The sequence below is a fragment of the Doryrhamphus excisus genome, chromosome 13 (assembly GCF_030265055.1).
Source record: "Doryrhamphus excisus isolate RoL2022-K1 chromosome 13, RoL_Dexc_1.0, whole genome shotgun sequence".
Taxonomy (NCBI): Eukaryota; Metazoa; Chordata; class Actinopteri; order Syngnathiformes; family Syngnathidae; genus Doryrhamphus; species Doryrhamphus excisus.
The window spans coordinates 9,701,038-9,727,542 of record NC_080478.1 but is presented as its reverse complement, the minus strand read 5'-3'; the positions used below and the strand labels follow the sequence as shown (position 1 = coordinate 9,727,542).

Below are 26,505 nucleotides of genomic sequence, written 5' to 3'. Positions count from 1 at the left end.
TAGATTATGTTCTAAAGGCGAGTTTTCAGAACACAAAAATAAAATTATCAAAATACTTTAGAATAGTTTATTGTCATCGTACATAGTTCAGTGAAAGCGCACCTCCTCCTTGTTTGTGACATGAAAACACTCCTCGGTAACCAGGTAACACAATGGATTAATTCCAGCAATCATCATCATCATCAGGATGGTAAGAAATGAGGAGGTTGACTTTCCATGATTTTCTCTCCATGCTTTTAAGGGATTACCAAAGAGGTCAACATGCATGTTGAGTTGGCGAGATCATAGATAAGGTTGGCCGCTTTCACTTATGAGTATCTGGGTATAAAAGATCTCGTCATAAAAGGGAGGTACACTGGGAAGTTCTCCAGAGCAGAGCAGAAACACTGAGAATGGTAAGGCCCTTTTAAACAATGTATGTATTTGAATTTGTATTTGTATTGCTGTTTTGTCTCTATGTGATCAGTCAGCCACTGCAACCATGTTGCGCTTTGTGAAATCAGCCGCAGCGTCTTTTCTCTTGTTGTCTGCTCTTCTCTACATGGCTGATTCCTACCCCAACTACCCCTCAAACGGTAACATGTCTCTTTTCAGAGATTCTTATGAAGTTCGTACTACTGCAAACTCTTCATACAGCTTCTGTTATCTTTCTCCAGTTCCTTGTGACGAGTGCTCACTGAAAAAGAACGACTTTTTCTCACGGGACCTTCCCATCTATCAGTGTATGGGTTGCTGCTTCTCCATGGCCTACCCGACACCTCTTAACGTCAAGAACATTATGGCGATCCCCAAGAACTTTACCTCAGAGGCAACGTGTTGTGTGGCAAAGGACAGCTACGAGGTAAACAACAACAGAAGGTTTTTTTATAAGGATCTTTTTTACTTTCAACACTAAACATCCAATGATTGTTTGTTGGCCCATTTAAAGGAGCGGCTCATTGCTTTTCTTGGTTTCTTTCCAATATAGACCAATATTTTGTATTTAACAGAGAGTAGTGATTAAATTGTAACATTTATGTGTAAAAAAAACTTTTTTTAAAAAATTCTATTTAGTAGTACTATCTAAGTAGTTTTGCTTTTCTAAAAAAATTATTAAATTTTTTTGTAAACCTGCTGCATTGTTGCATGTTGATGATAAAAAAAATGTTTTTTTCTAACAAAGCAGCAAAAATCTCATATGCTGGATATAGTTTCATTTGAATTTAAACAACGGGTTGCACATAAAAGAAAGCTCAGTTTTATATTGAATTGAATTATATTTACTGGTCTGTGAGGTTTAGTATTGCAACTTTTCTGTTGTTTTCCTGCTATGGAAACCCATCATTTGTGATTTTTAATCGATTTACACAAAATAAGTGGAAGAAAAAATGTGGATGTCATATATTTTGATATTCCTACAACATCAGCGATTGGCTATTGTGTTTTATTCTTTTAACCTTCTGTTTTCTCATCTTGCAGGTAAGCCTGAAGAACATGAATAACGTAAACGTGAGAAACCACACCGGGTGCTATTGTGGCACTTGCATATATCACAAGATCTGATAGGAGATGGAAATGAGTCAACTCCACTCTGTAATCACATTATAAAAGCTTTTCTCCATTTAGGAATAGGAACACATGTTCTCATATTACCAGATCATAGTTTCTGTAACTTTGTTTTGCTTGTGATTTGTCGTGGACCCAAATAATGCGAGCCCATGTGTTGTTTTATTTGTTCATATGCAACATTGGAAAGTATATAATTATGTGTAAAGTGTAGTATGTGGTTGTTGTGACTAGACTTAAGCAGATGCAATAAAATGGAAAAAAAGAATGACCTTATAATTAATGAAGCTGTAGATAGTCTTTTTGTTTTGTTGAAAACAGTCAGACGATATGATAGAGGGGAAACAGGTTTTCCTCACATTCTGTGTGGAAGTGGTATGTTATGAGCGATTTCGGAGCAAAATGTATACTAACAACAATCTGGAAGTTGCTTCATTTGCCATTGTTTACTCGCACTAAACAAATATAAAAAACATGCATATCTAGACGGATGGGTTGGTGTCAAAAATGTAAAAGTGGCACCCATATCATATTTTTATGTCTTAATTAGTTGTCATTAGTAGTTTAGTGAGTGAAGAGTTCCTTGACACAAACTGAGCCACTCAAAGGTTTTTTGGGGTTGAGTGATTGCTTTTTTTAATTGCGCCACAAGCTGCAGCAAATATAATGTAAGGTTTTTCTCCTATGTGTGCTGTTGTTTGTGACACCATACTCGTGAACAGTGATTTTTTTTTTTACCACAAACTTGTGGTTGTCCAGAGTGCATCCCGAGGGCCATTTGTGGACGGCAAAATTTTTTTGGGCCTGTGGCACATTATAGCTATAAAGCAACCAAAAAACAATGTTGATGCAAACATGATACAACAATTGTTTGTGCATTATTCATTTTAAAGTTTGATTCATTCATTTTCTATACCAATTGTCCTCATTAGGGTTGCAGGGGTATGATGGAGCCTATCCCATCTAACTTGAGGCGGGGTACACCCTGAACCAGTCGCCAGCCAATCACGGGGCACATATAGACAAACAACCATTCACACTCACATTCATACCTATGGACACTTTGGAGTCAACAGTTAACCTAAGAAGCATTTATTTTTATTTGGGAGGGAGTCGGAATATGACTTTTTCACACTCAACTCCATAATAAACTTAAATTAAATAGTCAAATGTATATATGCACACCACTATGACATTAGAACATATGGAATCAGAGTCACGGTCTTGTCTTTAGCCTGGTCATCAGGCTACCACAACAACCACGCTACCATCTCCTGTGGAGCGGGATCCATCTCCCTCTAAAGCGGCTACCTCCACAGGCTGCTAGGTTCTCCCAGAGATGACACAGGCTTTCCTCCAACTATGCATCTACATAATCCACAATTCTTGCCTGTTGTAATTCCAGTAACAATTTAAGGCGTCATTATGCGACAGCGTAATTGATAGCGGCTCGTTCTTCTCCCTATAGCGGCATTTTGATGGCAACTCCAAAAAAAATGATTCAAAACTTGAATCAACAGCAAAGCGGACAGCTGTGATTCATCTCCTTTTTTTGACTACATCCAGTCGTCCCTCGCCACTTGGTGGATTGAACATCGTTTCCTCACTCTATCTCGCTCTATTTTCAAAAATGAATTCATTAAAAGATATTTGCTGTTTTGTGGTTGACTATGGTGTATTATTAGTCAATAAATATTGAAAGACAAGTCCTTTGTAGTATTCTGGTCACTGGGCGTCAGTTGTGTTTTATTTTATTATTATTAAGACATTACCTTACAGTGCATGGAGTCAGACAATATGATACAGGTTCTCCTCGGATTCTGTGTGGAAGTGGTACGTTTTTGACTCCTTACTTTTTCTTCCGCACTCCCTCTGAAACCCTTTTTAAGTCATAGTAACAACTGTATTTACAAAGTCATAAACATGATTTCTCTACTCTCACTACAAAAATATTCAATTTATTAATATTGAATATTAAACCTCTGAGGGAAATGAATGGAAAAAAAAACATGTAAAAATCATGGATTGTTTCATGGAGGTGATGCAGTGAAAGACCTAAGTATTTACGTTATAAGAGTAAGTTATAAGAAGGTAGTGGACGCTTTGTTGACGTTACAACCCCCCCATCCCCCAATTGAAACTGACCCACCCACCTCGCCCCCTCCCTCTTCCCCCACTCTGCCTGCCCGCCTGCCTGCGTGCGCGTGCGTGTGCCATTCTGGCAGCGTAACATCTGTGCGTACGCGGTCGTGATTGTTGTGAAGATGGCGGAGGGGGAGACGGAGAGGGAATATGACACACGGAAAGCGATCGACGAGCTCCGCGGCCGCTTCCACGGCTTGACCACGGCACTGAGGGAGAGCTCGCAGTCTCCGCTGGAAGCCTCGCTGCATTTCTGCCAGGACTTTTGCCAGGTTAGCCCCGTTCTTCCCGCTCGCTCATCCACCCCCCTCGGGCAGCCCTCCTCTCTGGCTTCCTGGCCGAGGATGCGCGTCTACATTGGCTACAACAATGTAGCTAAGCAGCTAGCCGCTTTGCTAGCTTGCAGCTAATTCCAAAACCGAGAACAGGAACGTGCTTTTCAACCGTTCCCCCGTTGATGTGTGCTTATTATTTGTCATTATCCACAAAAACCGACTATCCTGGTGGAGATAGAACACGCTCATGTGCGTGCACATTGCTTGTGTTGCTCACATTTACCAGGCCAAATTGCTAGCATTAGATCAATGCTGCTAGCTGGTATGCGGGGTCCCCCTGTCCTGTGCAGTGGTCATGCTGTGCAAAAAAATGGAGGTGTAAGTGAGCGATTGCAACCTAAATGCACGGAATTAGCTTATTACATTGATACTAATTGCGTAATACAGCCGTTATAGTCCAGCACGGTGAGGTTTTTGATCGCTAAGGAAATAGGCTACTTTGATTAGGTAGAAAAATCAATGATTTGTTGCCAATGCTAGCTTAGGCCCTTTGCACTCATTTCATCCAGCTAATCACACCACAGAGATGTTCATTTAAAAGTAGCCACATTAGCAACAGCAAATACGTTGACTGCAGCTGGTTGAGGTACGAGCATGAATGAACTCCATTAAACTCTACTTATTTATTTGCTACGACCACGTTAAATTATTGTTTCTAATCGTCGTCTTCTTGGTGGCTACTCTTATTAGCTGTGCTTTGAAGTTAACAAAGATCTTGCTTCCAGTGTTGATATCCTGCAACTTAAAACCAAGTTCTTTGTGTGAAAGGGCGAACAACCTCGGCCTCTGTGCACTTAACATATCGAAGGAGTTGTGTTTACAAACCTTGAGGAATAATCGAGTCATTTAGCATCTGCATGATACCCAAATCTAGCATGAATGGGGGAAATTGGTTATTAAAAAAATGGAGAATTGGTTATTTCTGACTATACAAATCTTTATTTCACTTATTAAAATGTAGTTCAAAAGCTGTCTGCAAAAAAATTCTCAGTTGCAGTAGTACAATGCAGTATAACCACAATAGTAAACATATGGTTAACGATACAGTTGTTGTTTTGCATTAAGTTACACATTAATCAATCACTATGTACTTGGGAATGAATCTGTAATCATTATTTTCTTAACTATATCAGATATAGCGATATTGTCCAGCACTTCATTTCCAATACCAATATAGGCAACAGCTATTCCCACAAATTAATGTCAGGTCATAACTTTGTTTAATGAATTAACACATTGTGCTTATTATGCTGTATCTTTCACAAACAAAACAACATGAGACAAATACTGCAGTTTGCAATGTAAGTTTCAATTAAAATTTCAAAATTTATTTTAAACAATTTGTCTCACCAAAACTCACTTAAAACCCATGAACAGCGGTTCTCATTATGGCACCAAGTAAGACGGGGTAGTTTAAATAAATTCACGAATTCAGGTGGTAACTGTGCACTACATTTCTATGTGACACAAGCATCAATATAAGAACAAAGTACAGTGCCAAGTATGAAACTCATTACCAAAATTATAACCGGGAAGACACCTGACTGCATAACCCGCTCTTTCATTGCAAATTACATATTTTTAATCCAAAAGTGAAACTTGGAAATAAGTCCAGATCGGGGACATACAGAGCTAGCAAGGTTGTTGTTGTTGTGTGGAGCACATCATCACTCGTATGCTGACATCATTATTGGCAGAAGAACAGATACCAATATAAATATAAATAAGGTTAAGATGTTTCCATTATCTGAGATTATTCCTTTTGAATTGTCTAAGGGTGAGTTCACACTCGTAATTATTGGTCTAGTTAAAATGGAGTCTAGTGTCGTTACTCTGCTCGTATGTTATAAACTGTCTACTTGACACAGTCAAGTAGATACAGTCTCGGTCCACCTGAATGAGGTTATGGTAATGGTTATGATGCCACCTTTTTATATTCGATCGGAACCAAACGATCCATAGCAACACCCAACAGAAAGACTGAGTGAAAATAATCAGAAAATGTGTTAAATCATAAGTCATCACCATCAAGTTAAATCTAAGTCCAGAAGCGTAAATACAGTAGTTAAACACGCCTGGCTCTTGTCAATGAACGGGTTGTGTTGCTCATTACAGTTTGGTGAAGTCGTTGGAAATGGTGTATCCTTGCAGTATTTACGATGACAAAAAAATCTACCATAGAAAGTAATATCCTACAAATGTCTTTGTTTTGGGTGTGCGAGGTCATATGGTACACATGCAGTCCCAATCGAGGCGTGACTTTGTTCATATGCTAGACATATGATAGAATGGTTTAGTCCGCTGACAAAAACACAAGTGTGAACGCAAACTAGACTATACCAAAGTATTTTTTGTTTATTTGAATGTTTGGTGCGGACTAGAGTTACTAGTAATTACCCTACCCCCAAAAAGCTTGAAAAACCTCAATCGTACATACAAGTATATCGTACAGAGACGGTATCATCAACAGGAGGCTGTAGTACAAGATGCTGCCCCCTATTCTTACTGTCTTGTGTTGTTCCTTTCCCCCGGAAGGTCCTGGTGGAACATGCCAGCCGTTGGAAAACTGATGAGGATCCGCTGCCTTTGCTGGAGGTTTACATGGTGGCCGTCCTCAGCTTCGCCAACGCCGCCTCCTGTCTCTCCTCCGAATGTGAAAATGTGCCACTCCTACTTGAAAAGTTAGCATTGTGAGTATCATCTGTAGTCTTTATTGAATTGTGTCGTTTTGTCATGAGTTTCTGTTGTTTGATGTGACGGGTGAAGGGGCAGCAGTGGCTCAGTGGGTATAGCAGGTTGTCCAGAAACCGGAAGGTCGGGGGTTTGATCTTCGCTTTTTTCACCCAGTCACTGTTGTTGTGTCCCTGGGCAAGACACTTCAACTGCGCTTCCTTCAGTGCTGCCCACACAGTTGTATGAATGTGAATGAAGGTCGGGGATGGTCGGAGAAGCAGTAGGCCCAAATTTATACAAATTGCTACAGATGTAGATTACCAGTTTACCTCCACCAGTGTGAAACTGAGGAGTGAAAGCTTGAAAGCAGCAATATGAAATGTTATCTGTTACTACTATTATACTACTATTATAAGCGCATTACTGTATGTTATCATAGTGGCATCCCTGAAGGAAAGGTGAAAAGTTTCTACATTACTCTTCATTACTCTCACATGCTTACTCTGTTGTACAACTACTAGCAAATATTAATTAAACGTAAGTGACATATCCAAATAAGGTAACCAAAATATACGAAATGATGCAGCGCTGTTCCACACCGCTATTGTGTGGCCCAATCTGTGTATTGTTTGCTTGTTTGTGATAGGGCACACAGTGGTTTATGCAAATTGTACATTGGTATTTAAATTGCAATGCATACTACACCGACCACAGCATTAGGTGCTTGTGCACAATGAGACCCTACACAATCAAATTGTGTGTCTTGATAGACTGTTTTTTAATAATTGTATACATTGTACACAATTAGGGCTACCATTGTGTTGGTAGATTGCAGTGGCTGAAAATTGCCCTACATTAGTCTCTGAGGGGCTTTTGGTTACTATATTTACAGGAGAGATTAGATACATCTCTCAGTATGATGGTGTGCACACTATATATTGTTACAATGTTATACTGACAACGTTAACCCTGTACAGGTATAATTTTTGATACAGCTCTTTAACTGTATCTTTTTTGATTGTGCAGGCATCCCAAATAATCCTATGCATACCAAGTTAAGTGCATGTGGCCCTTTTATAAGAAATAATTAACACTAAATTGAGTATAACTTGCTGTTACTGCTGCTCCATATTCCCTCTTCATTATAGGTGAAAATAACATAACAGCACCACATGTTCTTACACCTCGTTATTTGTTTGGTGACCGATAGTAAATGTGGCGTTAACAACTTCTGTGTGTTTGGTTTTGTAGGAGCTGTGCGGAGCTGGTGCTCCTACTGCCCCAGAACATCCCTGGTGCCTTATGGGAGGAGTTTCAGTCCTCTATGAAGGTCAGTCTGCTTTTCTTATGCGACGACAGGCCAACTCTGAAGCAACGACAATGCATTGAGTTGAAAAATGTGTATATTTTTCTGTGAATGCCCTTGCTGGTGTGTGGTCAGCCAAAAAGTGATTCCTCGGTGACTACATATTCATCTGTCTTTTGTTACAGTTGGCACACAGCCTTTTGCAAGAAAGTGGGAGTGCACAGCTTCGCCCGCTTTTTGCTCTGGCACAGCAAGATGGCATCTGGTCCAACACCACACTCAGCAGCATCTTGTCCAACACCACCCTTCAAACTGAGCAAGGTTCTTGCCCACTCACTTATGCTTTTGTTTACATATCTTGTCAGGGGTCACAATACACTCAGCTCACGTGACGAGATCCGATATTGTGTTCATGAGACAATATTCTAAGATTGAGAAAACAAGAATGACAAAATATAGGACAGGACAAACATTTCCCATGACGCTTAGCATGTCGAAACAAAAAGTAGTCAATTTCCAAAAGTGAAGATCCTATACATGTTTTGTAGTGTCTTACAGCCATTGTGTTTGACCTGAAAAAGCGGGAATAAGTTTGATCAGACATTTTCGTCAGACATTCACAACACATCTCTGGCCTTCAAAATAAGAGCACAGTTCGCCATATTGCTTCGGTCACTAAATCTTCCTTAATCACAAGCACAAACGTTACAGTTTGTTGAATACTTTGTAGCAATGTGTGGAGAGGCTGACCTCGCCTTAGAAAAGTGAGCCTAACTACATGTACAATTACATAAAAAATGACAAATTGTCCAGTGATGTATAAATATCAGAATTTTAGGATTTATTAATGGATAGTTGATTAACTAACACCCCAAATATATATAAAAGTGCAAAACAGAGTTTTAACAAATTGAAAAAAGGGAATTTGGGAAAAAAAAATAAAACAGATTTCTTAGGGCCCTGGCATAACTACAGCCTCTACCGCAGCTGTTGAACTCTAATGAAAAAAAGTGGTGCGGGGAACAAGGTGGCTTGGATTGCAAGATTTAATATGCACTTAATGTGTGGCTTCAATCCTGCCACTTCCATATTACATGCATTATCATTCATACTAGCAATGCCATAGCTCACAGTCTGATAGATTTTGGCTCATCGTCACGTTTTAATCTTGTGGAATCTGGTGTCTTGTGATACAAATGATATCTCGCCTATGTACCTGACTCATGTTTGTGTCATTCCTTTCCCTTCTTCTTGTGTTTAGTTCACGAGTATCTCGAGTTGGAAGGTCCCACTCTTCTCAGCATGCGTATAAAGCACCTTATCAAAATAGACAGTGTTGATAAAGCTGCCACCCTTGCAAAGACCTGCTCAGAGTACCCAGGATATGAAGGACAGGGGAACTTCAAGCAAACCTACTTGCTCTGCATTTGCATGACCAAAAGTCAGGACCAGCTCATGGAAGAGGTAAACAAGCAATCCTCTTGTATTTTGTTTTTATCTGCAAATCATCACAATTATTTGCCAAAATGCACAATTTATATTTGCTGGGTCCCTACGTGACTGGCACTCTTGAAGGTTCCACTTATTTGTGATATAAAGCTTTTTGTGCAGTAAGGAGAAACAGATACCCAGTATATCTTATGTTCATTGCACCTCTTAAAAAGTGCAAAAACACCGTGGAATATTTGATAGCTTTCTAGACAGAATTAGCTCTCTCAGATCCTGCCCCTTTTACACTGCATGGTACCGACTTTTTTTTGCCATGGACTCATTGCAATTCCTGCGATTGGCTGGCGACTAGTCCAGGGTGTACCCCACCTCAGGGTGCACCCGTGATCGGCTTCATATTGGCATATGCTGATATGCACGTGCTTTTTACAGAAATGGGCCCATACTAATAAGTGATCAGCGGGAGCATCCCTTGAACATACCATAACCACATATCTGTGTTTATGTAAACGTCAGTCTAAAGTGTAGGGCTGTAACTCGGGATCTTGATATCACATTTTCACTTCTGATCCAATAACAAAATTGGAACCTTGGCTACCAGTTGATATCGATATAAACTTGGTATCAGCACGCATCGTACATACTTTTATTACTTATTTTGTAGTTTTGAATGTTAGAACAGGCTTTATCAAGTAAGAGCAATACAGAGCAATAGTCAGCAACAGTAGGTATGAGTAAAACAGACCCATTTACTTCTTTGTCCTCACAGCCACCTGAATGCTTTTTTATTTCATTATAGCAAGTCCCCTCAAGGGTCAGTTGTTAGCATGTTGGCCACACAGTCGGGAGATCAGGAAGATGATTCTCCACTGTGGAGTTTGCATGTTCTCCCTGTGCGTGTGTAGGTCTTCTCCGGGTACTCCGGTTTCATCCCAATTCCAAAAACATGCATTTTAATTGACGAGTCCAGTGCCCCGCTGTTCGCGCTTAGGAGCAGTGAAAAGAGAAAGGCTGTACTGTAATCTACGTTTTTAGGATATCCACTAATGTCATAAAAGTATCAATAAAGGATGGGCGCCACGATTGCAGGAGGCACATTCATTCATGTACACAGTGAGACTCTTTGGCAACAGTCGAAAGTCAACACACACAACACACGGCCTTCAAAACAAGAGCACTGTGCGTCATCCTTTTTACTTGTGGTAACAAAATAAGGGTGTTTAAAAAGGAAAATTATGGCATTCATGATACTGAACGACCAGCCATTTGTTTCACTTTATTTTAGGTAAGAGACTCAAATCAGGTCTGCAGTGTAACCTGCTGTGCAAGTTTTTTGTTTTGAAATGTGAAAAATAAAAGACTAATGGAAGTGATGTAATTTGGTAGTTTGGACAGCAGTTCTCTAAACTTCATTTATACTTGAGATAACTATATGAGAAAGCTACCAAAGTAGTTAATATCATTCATCCGTCTATCCGTTTTCTATGCCGCTTATCCTCACTAGAGTTGCGTGTATGCTGGAGCCTATCTCAGCTGTTTTTGAGCGAGATGCGGGGTACACCCTGGACTGGTCGCCAGCCAATCACAGGGCACATATAGACAAACAACCATCCACAATCACATTCATACCTATGGACAATTTGGAGTCACCAGTTAACCTAATTTGTTTTTGGAATGTGGGAGGAAACCCAGGCATGCACGGGGAGAACATGCAAACTCCACACAGAGATGCCCAAGCGGAGAATCGAACCAAGTCTTCCCCATCTCCTGACTGTGTGGCGTATATGCTAACCAATCGTCCACCGTGCGGACCTAATATCATTCAATAATTCACAATTTCATTTAATATGGCAATAAAGATAGTTACACATAATTCCTCAATAGTTGTGTACGTAACCTGAGAACCGGTAATATGTCCGCCAAAACAGACTGACAGAGTTCATGTCTTAGTCCAGTTAGCATTTGCTATCAAACATTACAGATGGATGTAATAAAAAATGTTTGTATTGTTTTCCGAGTATTGTTCAATATCTTTGAGATGTCTTTAAACAAATCCTTTAACTACATGTACACAATCACTACAGGCAACATTTGTCATGTTGTGAATTGGGATTATTTCTGGATTCCACCTCAATTGGCTGTTTGTTGCTTTCCTATAGATATCATCAATGGACTGCAAAGATGCTCTTGAAATGATCTGTAACTTGGAGTCGGAAGGAGATGAGAAAGGCGCACTCTGCTTATGCTCTGCCTTTCTCAAGCGACAGCTTCTCCAGGGAGATGTTTATTGTGCCTGGTTAGTACTGACGTCTGACAGCTTTCCAGTCTGCGCACGTCTGTCAGTCACCAGTCACTATTTTTACTTACGCATTTGATTTTTTTTGCAGGGAACTGACGCTATTCTGGAGTAAGCTACTCATGCGTTTAGAGTCGTCTGCGGACTCATTCCTCAGCCACAGCAAAGAGCTGGCTCTTCTCTGTAGAAGTGTCTGTCACATTCTATTCCTCATCAAAGTCATCCAGAATGAGGTAAAAAATAAAGTACTAAATTCAAAGTAGATCTGGTGAACATTGTTATCCACCTATGCAATCCTCTGCAAAATTTATGTTCTGTCTGTCATGTTCTTAGGTTGGAGAGGTGGGGCTTCCAGTTTGTGTGGAAATGTGCATTCAAGCTCTGAAAATGACCTCAAGTGACCATAAGGATAGCAAGTCCACGATCTGCAAGACTATTTCCTGTCTCTTGCCAACTGATCTTGAAGTGAAGCGTGCATGCCAGCTGACTGAATTCCTCCTCCAACCTACTGTTGACTCTTACTATGCCGTTGAGTCGCTGTACAACGAACCGGATCAAAAACCCGAAGAGGACGGAAGTCTACCGGTGCCCAATTCCTTACGCTGTGAGTTACTGCTGGCCTTGAAGACACAGTGGCCTTTTGATCCAGAGTTCTGGGACTGGAAAACACTGAAATGCAATTGCTTGGCACTGATGGGAGAGGAAGCAGCTATAGTGTCATCTATTGATACACTTAATGACACGGATGAGCAAGAAGTGGAAGGTACAGTTGGAAAACACCCGGAGCACAGAGACTTGGAGGACTTTTTCTTAACCACTACGAATGAACTCAATGAAATCACAGATGAAAAAGAAAAAAACAGAGAGGCAAAGAAACTCAGAGAGCAAGGATTTGTGTCGGCGCGCTTCAGAAACTGGCGAGCATACATGCAGTATTGTGTTCTGTGTGACAAGGAGTTCTTGGGTCACAGGATAGTTCGGCACGCTCAGAAGCATTTTAAAGATGGAGTGTATCTATGTCCTATTTGTGCAGACAGTTTCGAAAGTAGGGAGGTTTTAGAGCCACATGTAGCGTCCCATGTCAAACAGTCTTGTAAAGAACGTCTAGCCGCCATGAAAACTGCTAGAAAGGGGGGGTTAAAACCACCTCAATCCCCCAAAAGCCCCCCGAAAAGTATAAGAGTGGTTTCAGTCAACAATGACTGTCAAATTGGCCTCCCATCAGAGAAGGTAGAACAAACGACATCTGATGTACAAATGAGTCAAGACTGTTTCTGTCCGGTCAAAAATTGCTCCAAGGCTTTCAAAGTTTTCCGCAACCTCATGGCTCATGTCAGGTCGCACAAAGACGACGAAGAAGCCATGAGGTTTTTGCAGATACAAAAACAGAAAGTGGTGTGCCAGTATTGCAGGCGTCAGTTTGTTAACGTCCAACATCTCAACGACCATTTGCAGATGCACTGCGGCAGCAAACCATACATTTGTATACAACTCGATTGCAAGGCAAACTTTAATTCCAATTCGGAACTCCTCATGCATCGGAAAACACATACAGACTTTAAGGCCCGGTGCATGTTTCCAAATTGCGGGCAGATTTTCAGTGAGGCCTACCTTTTGTATGACCATGAGGCTCAACATTACCTAACATACACATGCCCGACAGATAACTGCGGTAAAGTATTCTACTCGCAGACTCAGTTCTTATCTCACCAACAGATTCACAATACAAGTAATGCTGTTGTCATGTCAAATGAAAGTTCTCCTGTCATTCCAAACGTTAAGCCACCGCAGGAGAGTGTGCTGTGCAAGCCAGACACAAATCCTGCTGCTGTTTGCCTTGACACCAATAATTCTGATGCTTGTATGAATGAAGCATCAAAGGCAAACATTTCACCATGCAGTTCCCCTGGGGCTGTTAGGGAGCTCATTCCTGTTAGAGTGAAACATTCGATTGAAAACATGCTCAATTCTGTGGCGCATATTGAATTGAGAGATCCACAGAAATACTACACTCCACTGACAAACCCTACTTCAGCACCAGCTGCACCAGAGGTGCCACATGCACACCAGGCTATGGCAGAGCAAGCCAAAATCCCCCCAATTTATCCCAAACCCAGTGTTACAAATCTTGTGGCAAATCAGCAGGGAGAAGGGCAAACTAACCAAGTTAGCAACTGTCAGAAAGTGACACCACAAATGATTTCTCCCAGCCAAATCAAGATGGAAATCCCTTCGGCACCTGGATATCCCCCCGGAATGCCTGTTGTTTCGAGTAATGAAGAAAACCTCCACTCTTGTCCCCATAATGAGTGCACAAGGGCTTACAGTACAAACAAAAGCTTATCTCGGCACGTGAAGAAGCAACACCCTGAAATCTTTGAGGATTGGAAATTGGCCAAGAAGTACAATAAAGTGGCCAAAATTACAGCAAAAAAGGCACCAGCTGGAGTCGCTGTGCCCAGTCAGCATCCCAACGCAAATATCAAGCCAACAAATCAGCAAGGACCACTATGCAACAAACCAGGCATGGAGCAAATAGATTACCTAGTAGGATGTTCAACTTCACCTACCCAGTGTTATCCCAGCTCAATGGATCCTGTGCCCATCACTCCAATGGTTAACCCCACCCTGTACCCATCCTGGAGTAGCTCAAACACTACCGGTGAAATCATGCAGCCTGACATGTCGCAGCCGTGGCCTGCACCTTCAGTGAACAGCTGCTATCCAGATTCCTTCAACGTGAATGAGTACCCCTCCCGTAGCTATCCGCAGTGGCAGCCAGATCCTTATCACAGCACACAACCCCCTCTCCCAGCCGAAAGAGAGCAATCAATGATAGCTTTACATGGCCCCACTAGGTCTCCTTCAGATTCAAGTTTGATGTCCCAATACTTGTCCAGCTCATTAATGCTTGACAATGGAGGGCAAATGCACAATGGAGGGAATCAGTACGGACTAATGCCTCCCGAAGGCAGTGGAGGTCCTATGGATGTGAGGAAAAACACCCAATCAAACCTGGTAGGACAGGTGGATAATGGGAACAGCATGTCAACAATTCACAGTCAACCCGAAGGAAGCTACCACACTCCATATGCTCAGAGTGAGAACTCAACCTCTCAGAGCTCACCAGTTAATATGCCTATGAAATGTTTGAGCCCAGAAGCCCACGTGACACCAAAACCAGCAACAGAATTAATTAAAACAGAAAACATAGCCGCCCCTGCTTATGACCAGATGGACAACGCTGTGGACGGAATGCTAAGCCCACATAGTGTCACCCAGACTGACTTTCATTACGAAGGAGACTGCACTAATGCAGAATGTGACGTCGCTGACGATAAAGATGACGGTGATGCGCAAAAAGGAAAACGCAGCAAGCTGAGCAAGCGCACCAAATGGCCGGCCATCATTAAGGACGGCAAGGTCATCTGCCGGAGATGCTTCAGAGAGTTTTCAAGCACAAAATCCCTGGGAGGCCACCTGTCTAAGCGCTCGCAATGCAGGCCATTAGATGAAATTGACCTGACTGCTGATCTGCCAACATCATTTCTTGATTTTCTCAATGACCCGCATGTACCAGAAACTAATGGGGCCATGTTTAACATGTCCAACGGCGATTTTTCACAGGACCCGTGTAGCTTGACCGCCCTTAACTCTTCCATGGTGCTGAAACAAGAACCCCAAAACACAAACATAACTGACTACTCCAGCGTGTCTGCTGCTACCCCTGAAAACCAGCAAATGAAATCAGTCGGGCTGGCGAACACTGCTGTTTCTGCTCCTCATCAAGAGGATCACTTGATGGAAATATCCAATGCCTTTCAAAGGCTGGATTTGATTGAAGCTGCCCAAGAGAAGATGCGGAGTACTTTGTCCCTTGAGCCAAATCCCCCCCGTTGTGATATGAAGTCAGACATTAAAAAATGCAAACCCACACCGAGCAAAAAAGATGACAAGGTGTTGCCAAAGGTATCCAAGCCTTTTAAATGTGACCAGGCTGACTGCGACTTCTCATTCATGACAAAAGAAGCGCTATTCAAACATTTAAGTAAAATGCACGATTACTCTAATGACATGATTGAAGAACTCAAAAGAACCCCATCCAAACTGTCCCCGTACACTTGTCAGATTTGCTCCAAAACATTTACAAGAACGACAGGCCTGAGAATTCACTACGAGAAAGTTCACCGATTGTCAAAGGCTGAAATACAGAGGCTCAAAATGGGCGCTCGAAATAGGCGGGCACCCCGACAGAACGACCTTTCGTCCACTAGCGATGCGGCAGCTGAGGCGAGCAATGTAAACAAATCCCCAACTAGCATTACGTCAATTAAACAAGAGCCCTTTGACGTTGCAATCGTACCTCAAACTGATAGCACAAACAATTCTGACGTTCCTCAAGTGGCGTCACCAGGAAATCCTGTAAACATGGGTTACCCACAAGCAGAACCGACTGTCACCTGTTTTCCAGTGGATGAAAGCTATCAAAATATTACTGTTTCAACCAATGACAGGCCATCAGTTGAGTGTATGCAGGCAGTTCCTGAAAGGTCCCCAGAGCAGCTAACAGTGGGTACTGTTGTAAGTGTGGATATCTCAGAGCAATTAGGTCTAATGGAGAAAGGAGAGCAGCCTCTAGGCTGCAAAATGAAAGCGCCAAAGTTCAGCCCCCCTCCTGGCTGTGCTTCAGCCTCCCCAGAAAAACCAAGCAGCTCCAAAAGTGCACCCATTCAAGATGAAACCCAGAAGAAGCTTAAAAAAAGACTGGGGCTCAAAATGTGCGACGCTGACAATGCCTTCAATCCCTACAGACCGTACCGCTGTGTTCATGAAGGATGCACTGCTGCTTTCACCATCCAGCACAATTTAATCCTCCATTACCGGGCCATGCATCAGTCGTCCCTGCCCCCAGGCAAAGCTGAGAGCACTCCTGAGACTATGAGCGTTCCAAATGGTCAGGAGAGCTACGAGAGACTGGACGATCAAGAAATCAGGTGTCAAGTGAAGAACTGTTCGCGAGTGTTCATGGGAATCACAAGGTTAGTGCAGCATTACCTCTTGCTTCACAAATTCACCCGGGACAAAGCCACCTCCATGATGGCCAGTATGCCCATTGGGACTTTCAACTGCGACCGGCCGGAGTGCGCACTCCCCTTCAGCTCCGTGCCCACGTACATTGAGCACATAAAGAACTTCCACAAGGAAATCGCCATCTCCGAGAGTGGCTCGGTGGATACCACGTGCAGGTGCGAGTACGAGGGCTGCGACCGCATTTACTCCACAAAATCCAATCTTCTTCGCCACCTGATAAAGAAGCACGATTATGTTTATAATCCCAAAGCGACTGACAGAAGAAGGATGAAAGCAGTGGGATTGTTTCCAGGAGTCAACAACGGAAAGGAAAACGTGGAGAACAAATTTAAAATGAAGAAGAAAATTCTAAAGAAGAAAGATGGGAAGACCATTGAACATTGGAGCAATTTTGGGAAACCAACGCTAAAAACCCATGATGAAGCATCGGCCATGTGCACTAAGAAGTGGTCATTACAGTACCCGTGCATGCTAATCGGCTGTGATGCAGTCGAGCGAGCTGAAAAGAGCATATTTAAACATTATGTGACCCACGGCCTCACTGAGCGATACATCGAAGACCAGCGGAGCCAGTTTATTTTCTGCAAAAAGTATTCTCGATCCAGATACAAAGATTCTGACAAATCTGAGGGTGTGTGCACGTCGTCTGAGGAGACAGAACCTGAAGAGAGTGAAAAACCTACTGACCAAAAGACTGATGCAGATGTTGTAGAAAGATTATCCCAAGAGGACAGCAAGCTTTCCAATGACGAAAGCGCAGAGTCTCAAGTATCCACTGTGACGGAAGGTGGAGCTAAAAGAGGGCGTCCCAGAAAACCTACCATTCCCACACCAGCTTGTCCTGAGAGGATGCAGACCCTTAGGAATCGTACGACTGTTAGCAGCTCAGCAGAAAACTCAAATCCTAGTACTCCTGTAGCCACAGAACAACGAGATGAGGCTGTGATGCCGGGATCTTTTAAACCTTTGGGACTGGAGGACTCTTTCCTCAAGTTCTTGGAAACCTCAGAGTCAACACACTCCTCCAAACGCAAATCCAACGATACACCTGCTGACGAGCTGCCGTCTAAGAGACGACAAACTCTGAAACTGAGGTCAGCAATGAGGACGAGGACAGGTTGTGAAAAACTGGTAGATTTTAGAAACCCACAGAATCTCAAATCGGTGAGCAATGTGAAGATTGTCATGGATAAAACGTTTTCACGTGGTGCTGATCTGTTGCTTAAGCAGCTACAAGACATGAAGCCCATGGTCATAATAAAAAGGTGGCTTTACAGTGGCTCGTAGCCCCGTATTATATTTCCAACTCCTCACTCTCACTCAGGATTTGAGAAGTATGCTGCAGAACGGTTTGACAATGCATCCGAGTTCCAACTGTTAACAGTCCTGGTCACAGTTAACTATGAAATGGCCTATTTTATACACCATAAAATGTCTTTGACGATTTTAAGTATGTATGTTAGTCCTAATAACCAGGTAATCCATAGGGCATAGATTTTAGATTCATGTTTGTATTTATGCTTAGTACTGAAGATGTTTTTTTTTCTTTTGCTAAATGGATACTTTTAAAGAAAAACTATGTTTTTTATATATCCCTATGGGATTTAAAGTTTTGTTTGTATTTATTTCATCCTTTTTCAACACTAGTAGACCTATCTGTAATATTTACATGTCTTCCACAAAGTGTTCAATAAAATGTTACTGTTTCTTTTGTAAAAATATCGTTTGTGTGCTTAATGGTGTTACAAATGCCTGATGTGACATTTTGTTCACCTTGTATGTTGGTTGCATTTATTGGTTACTTTTATATACACTTTTATTGTGCAGCATTATGCAGGGAAAATGAATACTACTTGTACGTTTACTGAATGTATTTTGGTACAATATTTTAACAATGATGGCCAAAAAGAAATTGCAACTACTGTTTAGGAGTTCCTGAGCAAGGCAAGTTATCTCGCTGTCCTCTTGCATGCCTGCAGTGTATAGGGTGTGGTAGCATATGGTAGTATCTGTCACTATATTGAGCACAGAGTGGTTATTACTATTTGAATTATAAATTCCATCTAAGTGTAAATACTATGGATAATATAAATAACCATAATAAAATCACCCATCCATCTATTTTCTATGCCGCTTATCCTCGAGTATGCTGAAGCCTATCCCGGCTGTAGTTGGGCGAGAGGCGGGGTACAACCTGGACCGGTCGCCAGCCAATCACAGGGAACATAGACAAACAACCATTCACACCACACACACATTCATACCTATGGACAATTTGGAGTCAACCTGCATGTCTTTGGAATGTGGGAGGAAACTGGAGGACCCGGAGGAAACCCACACACGCACGGGGAGAACATGCAAACCCCACACATGTCCAAGCACATAATTGAATATAATAACATTTTATGAATAATACACCGAATTAACATTTAGGATACTTCGAATCTTCAGTATGTAAAGACAAAAGCATCATCCATCCATCTATTTTCTATGCCACTTATCATCACTAGGGTCACTGGGGTATGCTGGAGTCTATCCCAGCTGACTTCAGGCAAGAGGTGGTGTACATCCTGGGCTGTTCGCCAGCCAATAACAGGGCAGACATAAATTTCTACTACTACTAATTTCATACTACTGTATGACTCTACTTCCAATAATACATTAATCAAAAATACACACAGAGTAACCCATTTAAGAGGTCGATTTCGAGATGTAGTAACCAGTATTAGAAAATGGAGGAAGGCGCTCTATTGTGGTGACTGGGAGTAACTGCACAGAGACGTGTTCAAGATCATCAATGCGACAAAAAGGTACTATGATAAAGTGGCGGGTATCTGTATAAAAAAACTAAATATGGAAGCATTTACCATTTAATTAAATCATGGTTATTATTTAGATTCCTTACTGTGCCATCATTGAGGTAAACTAGTTAAAACAGATATGATTTGTTTGACTGCACTGCTGCTGTGAAATGTTGCCCAGGAAGGACTACAAGACCTGAACACAACTTTTTCCGCCGACGTCATTATGGCGGGAGGAAATGCCTGTGACAATTTCAACTAAATAAGTTTACACCCCCAGTTAAATGTTTGAACTCATGTCGACGTGGTGAATGGACGTTGTGAAAGAGAGCTAACGAATGCTGAAATGTCTACATCTTCGGTATCAAAGGTAATGTTTTACACGCAGCAAAATGTAGCAGCGTTTTATGTGACTACTTCCTGACGCATGGAACTCCACATTTCAGGGTTGTTTTGTTTTCAAGCCAGACGCCCAAAAGAAGAAGAAGAGTTATTTCGGTTTAGGTGAAGAAGTTATAGAAATAGTAAACCGCAATATATGTTTTCACTAATAAGCTTTAAAAAATGCTTTCACTGACGTGTTTCCATAGAGGACTACTTTACGCATGGCTGTGAAGGCTCTGAGACCAGTGAACTACGCTTCAGAATCTTCCATGATCTGTGGAACAAAATAAAAACGCATACAGAGGTATTTGCTGCTAAATGGTGATAATTCAGTTTGATGTCTTCAAATAATAATGTATTATTATTATATTTTAACTATTGTAGATAGTAGGTGGGTTCAGTATGAAAAGTGTTTACTCTTTGCCGTTAGCTTTTGCAGGATGAACTCAACAGGCAAATCCTGGACAGCTTGCTGGACTTCACCAGGAAGTGCTCCTCCACTCGTCACCAAAGTGACTGGGCCTCACGGATGAGGGCCAGCGAGATTCCCACAGCAGCGCTTATGCTTGGTATTGTGATGATGATAACAATATTATGCTTTTCTAGCACCGTATTTACAAATTTAAAGTTGATCTGCAGATGTATTTTGTCATCTTCTGATTGCCATCACTAGGTGTGAATGTGCCGGACCATGACATGACCTTCCAGAGCCTGTCTGAGCTGCTGCAGCAGTCTGTCACTCCTCATGTGGCCTGTGTACAGGCCAAAGAGTGTGCAGGTAAGCCACCTACTACCCCAAAAGCAAAAAAATATAATAAATATTGCATCTTCTCACATGACATCATGTACAATAGTGTGTCAAAGTCGTAGCTGATTGGGGTCTAAGTGCAAATTGTAAGACCTATCGACTTCATTGTTTCAGCATTGAAGCACTTGATGAAGAGGGTCTTGGAGAGGTTGATGGACACTGTGGTGGCTTTTGATGATGACGACAATGAAGAAGAAGTGGTGTCTGACCAGACAAGCCCTCCCATGCACAAGAATGTGCATTGTTCCCTGAGCTCTCTCTGTGAATGGTACAGCACTCAAACAAAGGTGGGACTTTGAAGCATCACTTGTGCCAGACTTTTTGCAACCTCTTTTGAATTTTCACCTTTTGACGTTCAGAAATCAGACACTCCTGGGAAAAAGCGCAGGTCTCCGAGCATTGATCAGAGTCCCCCCATTGTGGTTATTTTTAAAGATTTGGAGGCCTTCAACCACAAAGTTCTTCAGGACTTCATACTCATCTGCAGGTAAAACTGTTAGAAACTGCTTAGAAAATATCTACTTACAAAAAAAATAACTAGGCATAATTTTTCAGAAAATGCTGGCTGAACTCTATTTTACCACATTTGGGCGATTCAGTACATTTGTGTAAATATGCCATTTATCATACTGTACCTGAACAGTGATCTATGTCTGCTTTGTAGTCGCTACATCGAGCGGCTTCCCCTCATGTTCATCTTTGGCATTGCCACGTCACCTAGCACCATCCAACACATGCTCCCCCACTCTGTGTCGTCGCTGCTGTGCATCCAGGTCTTCCAATCTCTGTCGTGTACTCAGCATTTGGCGACTGTCATAGACAAGGTGCGCAAAGATGAACACAAAACTAACATCTGATGGTAATTTTTTACTTAACTTTGTTTTTTTTTCCCAGTTGATCCTGACACCTCATTTCCCATTTAAGCTGACTGGCAAAGTGATGCAGGTGCTTATCAGCGTCTTCCTGTATCATGACTTCTCAGTGCGGAACTTTATCAAGGGCATTCAGGTATGGTTGACTGACAGTGATATAGCTTAACGACATTAAAGGAAACAAAGAAATGAAGATGTTGAAGATAAAAATATAATAACATTGAATCGAATCAGAATAAATAAAATCAATTGTATAGAATAAAATAAATTGGAAATTTCATCCATCCATCCATTTTCTATATCGTTTATCCCCACTAGGGTCGCAGGGGTATGCTGGAGCGTATCCCAGCTATCTTTGGGCCAGAGGTGGGGTACACCCTGGACGCCAGCCACAGGGCACATATAGACAAACAACCATTCACACTCACATTCATACCCATGGACAATTTGGAGTCGCCAATTAACCTAACATGCATGTATTTGGAATGTGGGAGGAAACCGGAGTACCCAGCACAAATGGGGAGAACATGCAAACTCCACACAAAGAAATTAGGAATACATTAAGCATAACCAATGAATGCTGGGGGAAGCATTTGGGCAAACAGTTCACAATAAATGGTGGATGTAGTTTAAGCGGTGATTAATTATCTTAATATATTGGTAGTATTTAAAACAAATGAATAAACTGCACTTAAATGTTTCCATTTTGAAACCGCTATCACAAAACTACAAGACAGTACAATGCAGCCCAGTCAGAATTTATGGAGCACAACTAGCCAGTGTGCTGAGTGCCATATAGTGTGTGATAATTCACACACAGTGGCAAATTTAATCCTTCCATTGGCATCATTGGACGTCTCAACTAGTTGTGTGTGTGTGATGGACTTTTGTGCTCCCTCTGTGTTCAAGCTGGCCCTGCTGGAGCACTTCCACTCACAGCCTCTCAGTGTGCTGTGCTGCAAAAAGAAGGAAGCTCTGCATAACATCATGCAACTCAGTCATGCCGACCTGGAGAGGATCAGGAAGTTGCCATCATTCACAAGGTACGTGTTGGACTGGTCAAAGGTTAAACATACTCAGTATGGACAACAAACCATAAAACCATAGAAGAAGTGAAAATAGGAAGTTGCTGTTTGAACAGTTTCACTGTCATGGGAAGAAAATTATTTTTACAAGTAACTGACGTTGGACCTGCTGGTTCATTATGTCGGTTTTAGTTCATTTCAACAGAAACAGAACAGAACAGAAAATGGCCCAAAGTTAGAAGCATACAGTCCAACATGTTTAGGTAAGATGAAGAATTCATATGCATGGACAAATAAAGTCTGGTTAACAAATTACAATGGAACCTCTGAATGTGAACACAATCAGTTCCATTTTTCATCAAAAAGAGGTTGTTTCTATATTATTCTCTTCAGTAATCAGTAGAATGTAGGTAGGTTTGTATCAAATCATTTACCACAAAGAGATTGACAACCTACTTGTTATAGATGAAAATTAATTTCTATCCTCGATTAAGTGTGATTAATTATGGACAAGTTAATTTTGATTAAATATTTTAATTGATAGCTCTAATTTGATTATGTATTTTTGATTATGAAATGTTTTTCTCAAAATGATAGTCTTAATTTTGCAACAGTATTAGTTTTGTTATGATACAAGCGTAAAAAGAAGTTAATCACTGTATTAATGTGATTAACTTCTACAGTTAATCACATTTATTTACTCAACAAGCGACGTGTTCAAGTGTGCCGCTAAAAGGCAACAAAAAAGAAGAAAAAAAACTCTGGGACGCTGAGGCCTAGTAGACGAATTGTGATTTGTACAACTTTAGACTTGAAGTCTAAAAGTACTGTCTGAAGTCTGTCACAGTACTTTTGTGGGTATTTTATTGTTAATATGATTGTGTGCATTTGTGTAATGTCTTCACAGGTATGTTGAGAAGCAGGAATCTGAAGAGAAGGCTGAACTGTTAAAGAATGACGCTCAATTCAGGGTAAAGTCTTTGTTTTGTCTCTACTGACATGAGCTGAAATGATCATCATCACGGAACAGGACTTTCAACGTTTTCAGGAGGTTTGCCACAAGCTGATCAAGGACCTTCACAAGTACCACAAGAATTATTACCCTACGCTGAAGTGTCTCCACGCGTTAACCTCGTCATTGCCTCGCTACCCCCTCGGAAAACAGGCAAGAAGTCTTTCCTCTCTACACAAACAATATATCCATTTTAGTATTCGCATTCATAGTTGCTCTGGTGTAACACGGGATTATCCGCAGATCCGAGAGCTCCATTTAATTTGCCTGGAGAAGAGTGTTTGGGAGACTGAGGATTACCAGTCAGCCTTGAAGCTGCTTAAGTAAGCCTGGATAATTCAGCCCGTTATTCATGATTCAGTTAAACAGCTGAAATGTAAAAAAAACTTTGCTTGTTTAGGATGGAGTAAAACAAACTGAATATATAGATAGTGTAGCCAACATCATCTTATGAGAGACGATGCATGAGCTGATTCTCATAAAATGAGGAGTATTTTGGCCACACTGAAAAGAAAAAAGTATTGTATTACAACTAAGGAAAAAGATGTATTGTGATGACTAATTTATGAAGTTTAAGGTTTTTTATGGCTTTGTTATATTCGTGGAAAATCTAGGTTGTTTTTAATGTTATTATAACTTTATTTTTGTATAATTATGTCTTTGCTCTTATATTGTTGTGTAATTAGTATTTCCTATTTATTTTTGTAAAATTACTACTTTTTAGTGTTAATTTTCAAAAAATTGCAACCTGTTAAATATTGTCTTTAATTTTGTAAAAAAAATATTCATCTATTCATTAAAATACATTATAATTTTATTCATGTATATACTTGTTCTACTTAATTCTTCTAGAATTAGTATTTTAGTTTTCAGTGTGTCCCTAATACACTATTTTTGTACAAATACTATATTTTGTTGCCTTATTGAAATACAGGTAAAATAGGAAAGAACAATTCTATAAATACTACAGTGTAGCATACACTACATTAATAAAGGGTTTTTAATACCGTATACTGTATTTGTAGTGGCCAGTGATGCCTTTGATTGTGCTTCAAGTATGTGTTCACTGCGCCCCCCAGTGGCCAAACATTATTGTATATACGTTGTAGTGCCTTGTTTGAGTTGGAGCAACCATATTATTTTTTCATACAGGATGTTGGCGAAAGACGAGCTGATTACTTTGCTCCAGAGGTGTGCAGAAATCCTGCAACCCGTCAAGTCAAAGAAGATGAAGACCGCCTTTGTGCAGCTGGAAGACATGCTCACCAAATTGAAGCAGTTGGATGGTAAGTTTTGGAAAACATCATCCTCCGCACCCATAAGCGTCACTTTCTGTGCTTTCTACCAACAGCTGCCAGTGAGGTGGCTCAATGTGAGGAAGGAAGTCTCACCTCTCCCGTGAAGGACCTTCAGAAAAAGACTGATCTGTTCCAGCTGCAAAAGGTAAGCCACCAGCACCTGGAGGCTCCTTTTGTTGTGATAGTTGACTGCAGATTTAACCTCTTCTATCCAGGCTCTTCTAGAGATGAATGAGTCCAGAAGATCCAAGAAGCAGAGTCCTTTTGAGATCCTGCGAAGTGAAGCACTGGAGTTTATCGACAACCTCGTAAAGTGGGACCCGTGATTGTTTTGAAATTAACACGACAACATCTTGTTTTGCCAATATTTCCTTCCTTTCTTACTAGGAGTCATCTTTCTCCTCCAGAGTGTCAGACACTGAATGAAGTCTGCTACTACAGCTCCTCGTCCTCTGTCAGACGCCACCTCAACGCGACACCCCGCACCTCCATTCAGGCTGCACTCAGCAGTCCTTACTATTATCTTTTGGTACATACAGTATGCATGCACCAAGGGCAAAGCTCTTCTCAAACATCATTTCTGCTTGGTGATGAGCAATTTGATGAATATAAAATGAAAAAATATACACAAAAATCTGGCATGAAAATAAAAGCACAGAAACGATTCAAAAACTTGTATATTTTAAGTATATATATAAAAAAAAGGAAAATTGTTACTTTGGATATATTGAATGCATTATATAGGTATGCATTAATGCATGTAAAGTATATTAAATCTAATGTTAATGCTTAACATCTGTTATCGTCTGCATTCCAGAATGATAATCTAAAAACAGAAGATGGGAACGTCTCCAATGCAGCGCCTGACATCTGTCTCACATACAAGCTGCACCTGGAGTGTGGCCGCCTCATTAACCTCTACGACTGGATGCAAGTGAGTGCACTCTTTTGTCTTTCAACCTCAGAACAATAAACGTCACCTTTCAACCCTGAACATGTTAGGACTTGTTTTTCCACATTTGCTGAATCAGTGTCAAGTTATTGATCTTCAATTGGGTGACGTGTTGTTGTTGTTGCAGGCCTACGCCACTGTAGTGTCGGCTGCAGAGGGCCACGATCCAGATTCTGACAACTTTGGGAAAGTGGACGACGTTAAACAGTATCTTTCCATATTTCTTTAAAAATAATTTAGTTTAATTTAGAACGTCATTTTGACTTCCTTAACCGATTTCCAGTGCTCGGTTCATCCGGGCTGTGTCAGAGCTGGAATTTTTGGGCTTCATCAAGTCCACCAAGCAGAAGACAGACCATGTGGCCCGACTCACTTGGGGGGGATGCTGACCCATCCAAATAAATAACATGCAAATTGTTTTTCTCCATCCTCTAATTAAATGTAGTGTCTGGTATCATAATTCCCCCTTTATCTTATCTGCATTGTCTCAGCCAATAACAGTGCAGTCACTGACAT

The 26,505-nt window shown here is 41.2% G+C and overlaps 3 protein-coding genes across 3 annotated transcripts; all 3 read left to right on the top strand.

The window, feature by feature from the left end:
• The first annotated feature begins 336 nt into the window (after positions 1-336).
• Positions 337-3,201, top strand: cga (glycoprotein hormones, alpha polypeptide). Its single transcript, XM_058090339.1, has 4 exons — positions 337-395; positions 467-575; positions 657-841; positions 1,459-3,201. Exons 1-4 carry the CDS (start codon positions 393-395, stop codon positions 1,540-1,542), a joined length of 381 nt encoding a protein of 126 aa, XP_057946322.1. The 5' UTR covers positions 337-392; the 3' UTR covers positions 1,543-3,201.
• Positions 3,202-3,779: 578 nt separating this feature from the next.
• Positions 3,780-18,558, top strand: znf292a (zinc finger protein 292a). The gene is made up of 8 exons (XM_058091085.1): positions 3,780-3,959; positions 6,558-6,712; positions 7,947-8,025; positions 8,187-8,322; positions 9,263-9,465; positions 11,610-11,746; positions 11,838-11,979; positions 12,080-18,558. Exons 1-8 carry the CDS (start codon positions 3,810-3,812, stop codon positions 18,122-18,124), a joined length of 7,047 nt encoding a protein of 2,348 aa, XP_057947068.1. The 5' UTR covers positions 3,780-3,809; the 3' UTR covers positions 18,125-18,558.
• A 1,282-nt stretch (positions 18,559-19,840) lies between these two features.
• Positions 19,841-26,408, top strand: orc3 (origin recognition complex, subunit 3). The gene is made up of 20 exons (XM_058091173.1): positions 19,841-20,008; positions 20,085-20,142; positions 20,229-20,326; positions 20,453-20,591; positions 20,696-20,800; positions 20,945-21,117; positions 21,190-21,317; positions 21,495-21,654; positions 21,725-21,838; positions 22,612-22,745; positions 23,635-23,698; positions 23,776-23,892; positions 23,983-24,062; positions 24,892-25,025; positions 25,091-25,182; positions 25,253-25,350; positions 25,425-25,566; positions 25,855-25,971; positions 26,117-26,196; positions 26,273-26,408. Exons 1-20 carry the CDS (start codon positions 19,985-19,987, stop codon positions 26,376-26,378), a joined length of 2,163 nt encoding a protein of 720 aa, XP_057947156.1. The 5' UTR covers positions 19,841-19,984; the 3' UTR covers positions 26,379-26,408.
• The last annotated feature ends 97 nt before the right edge of the window (positions 26,409-26,505 follow it).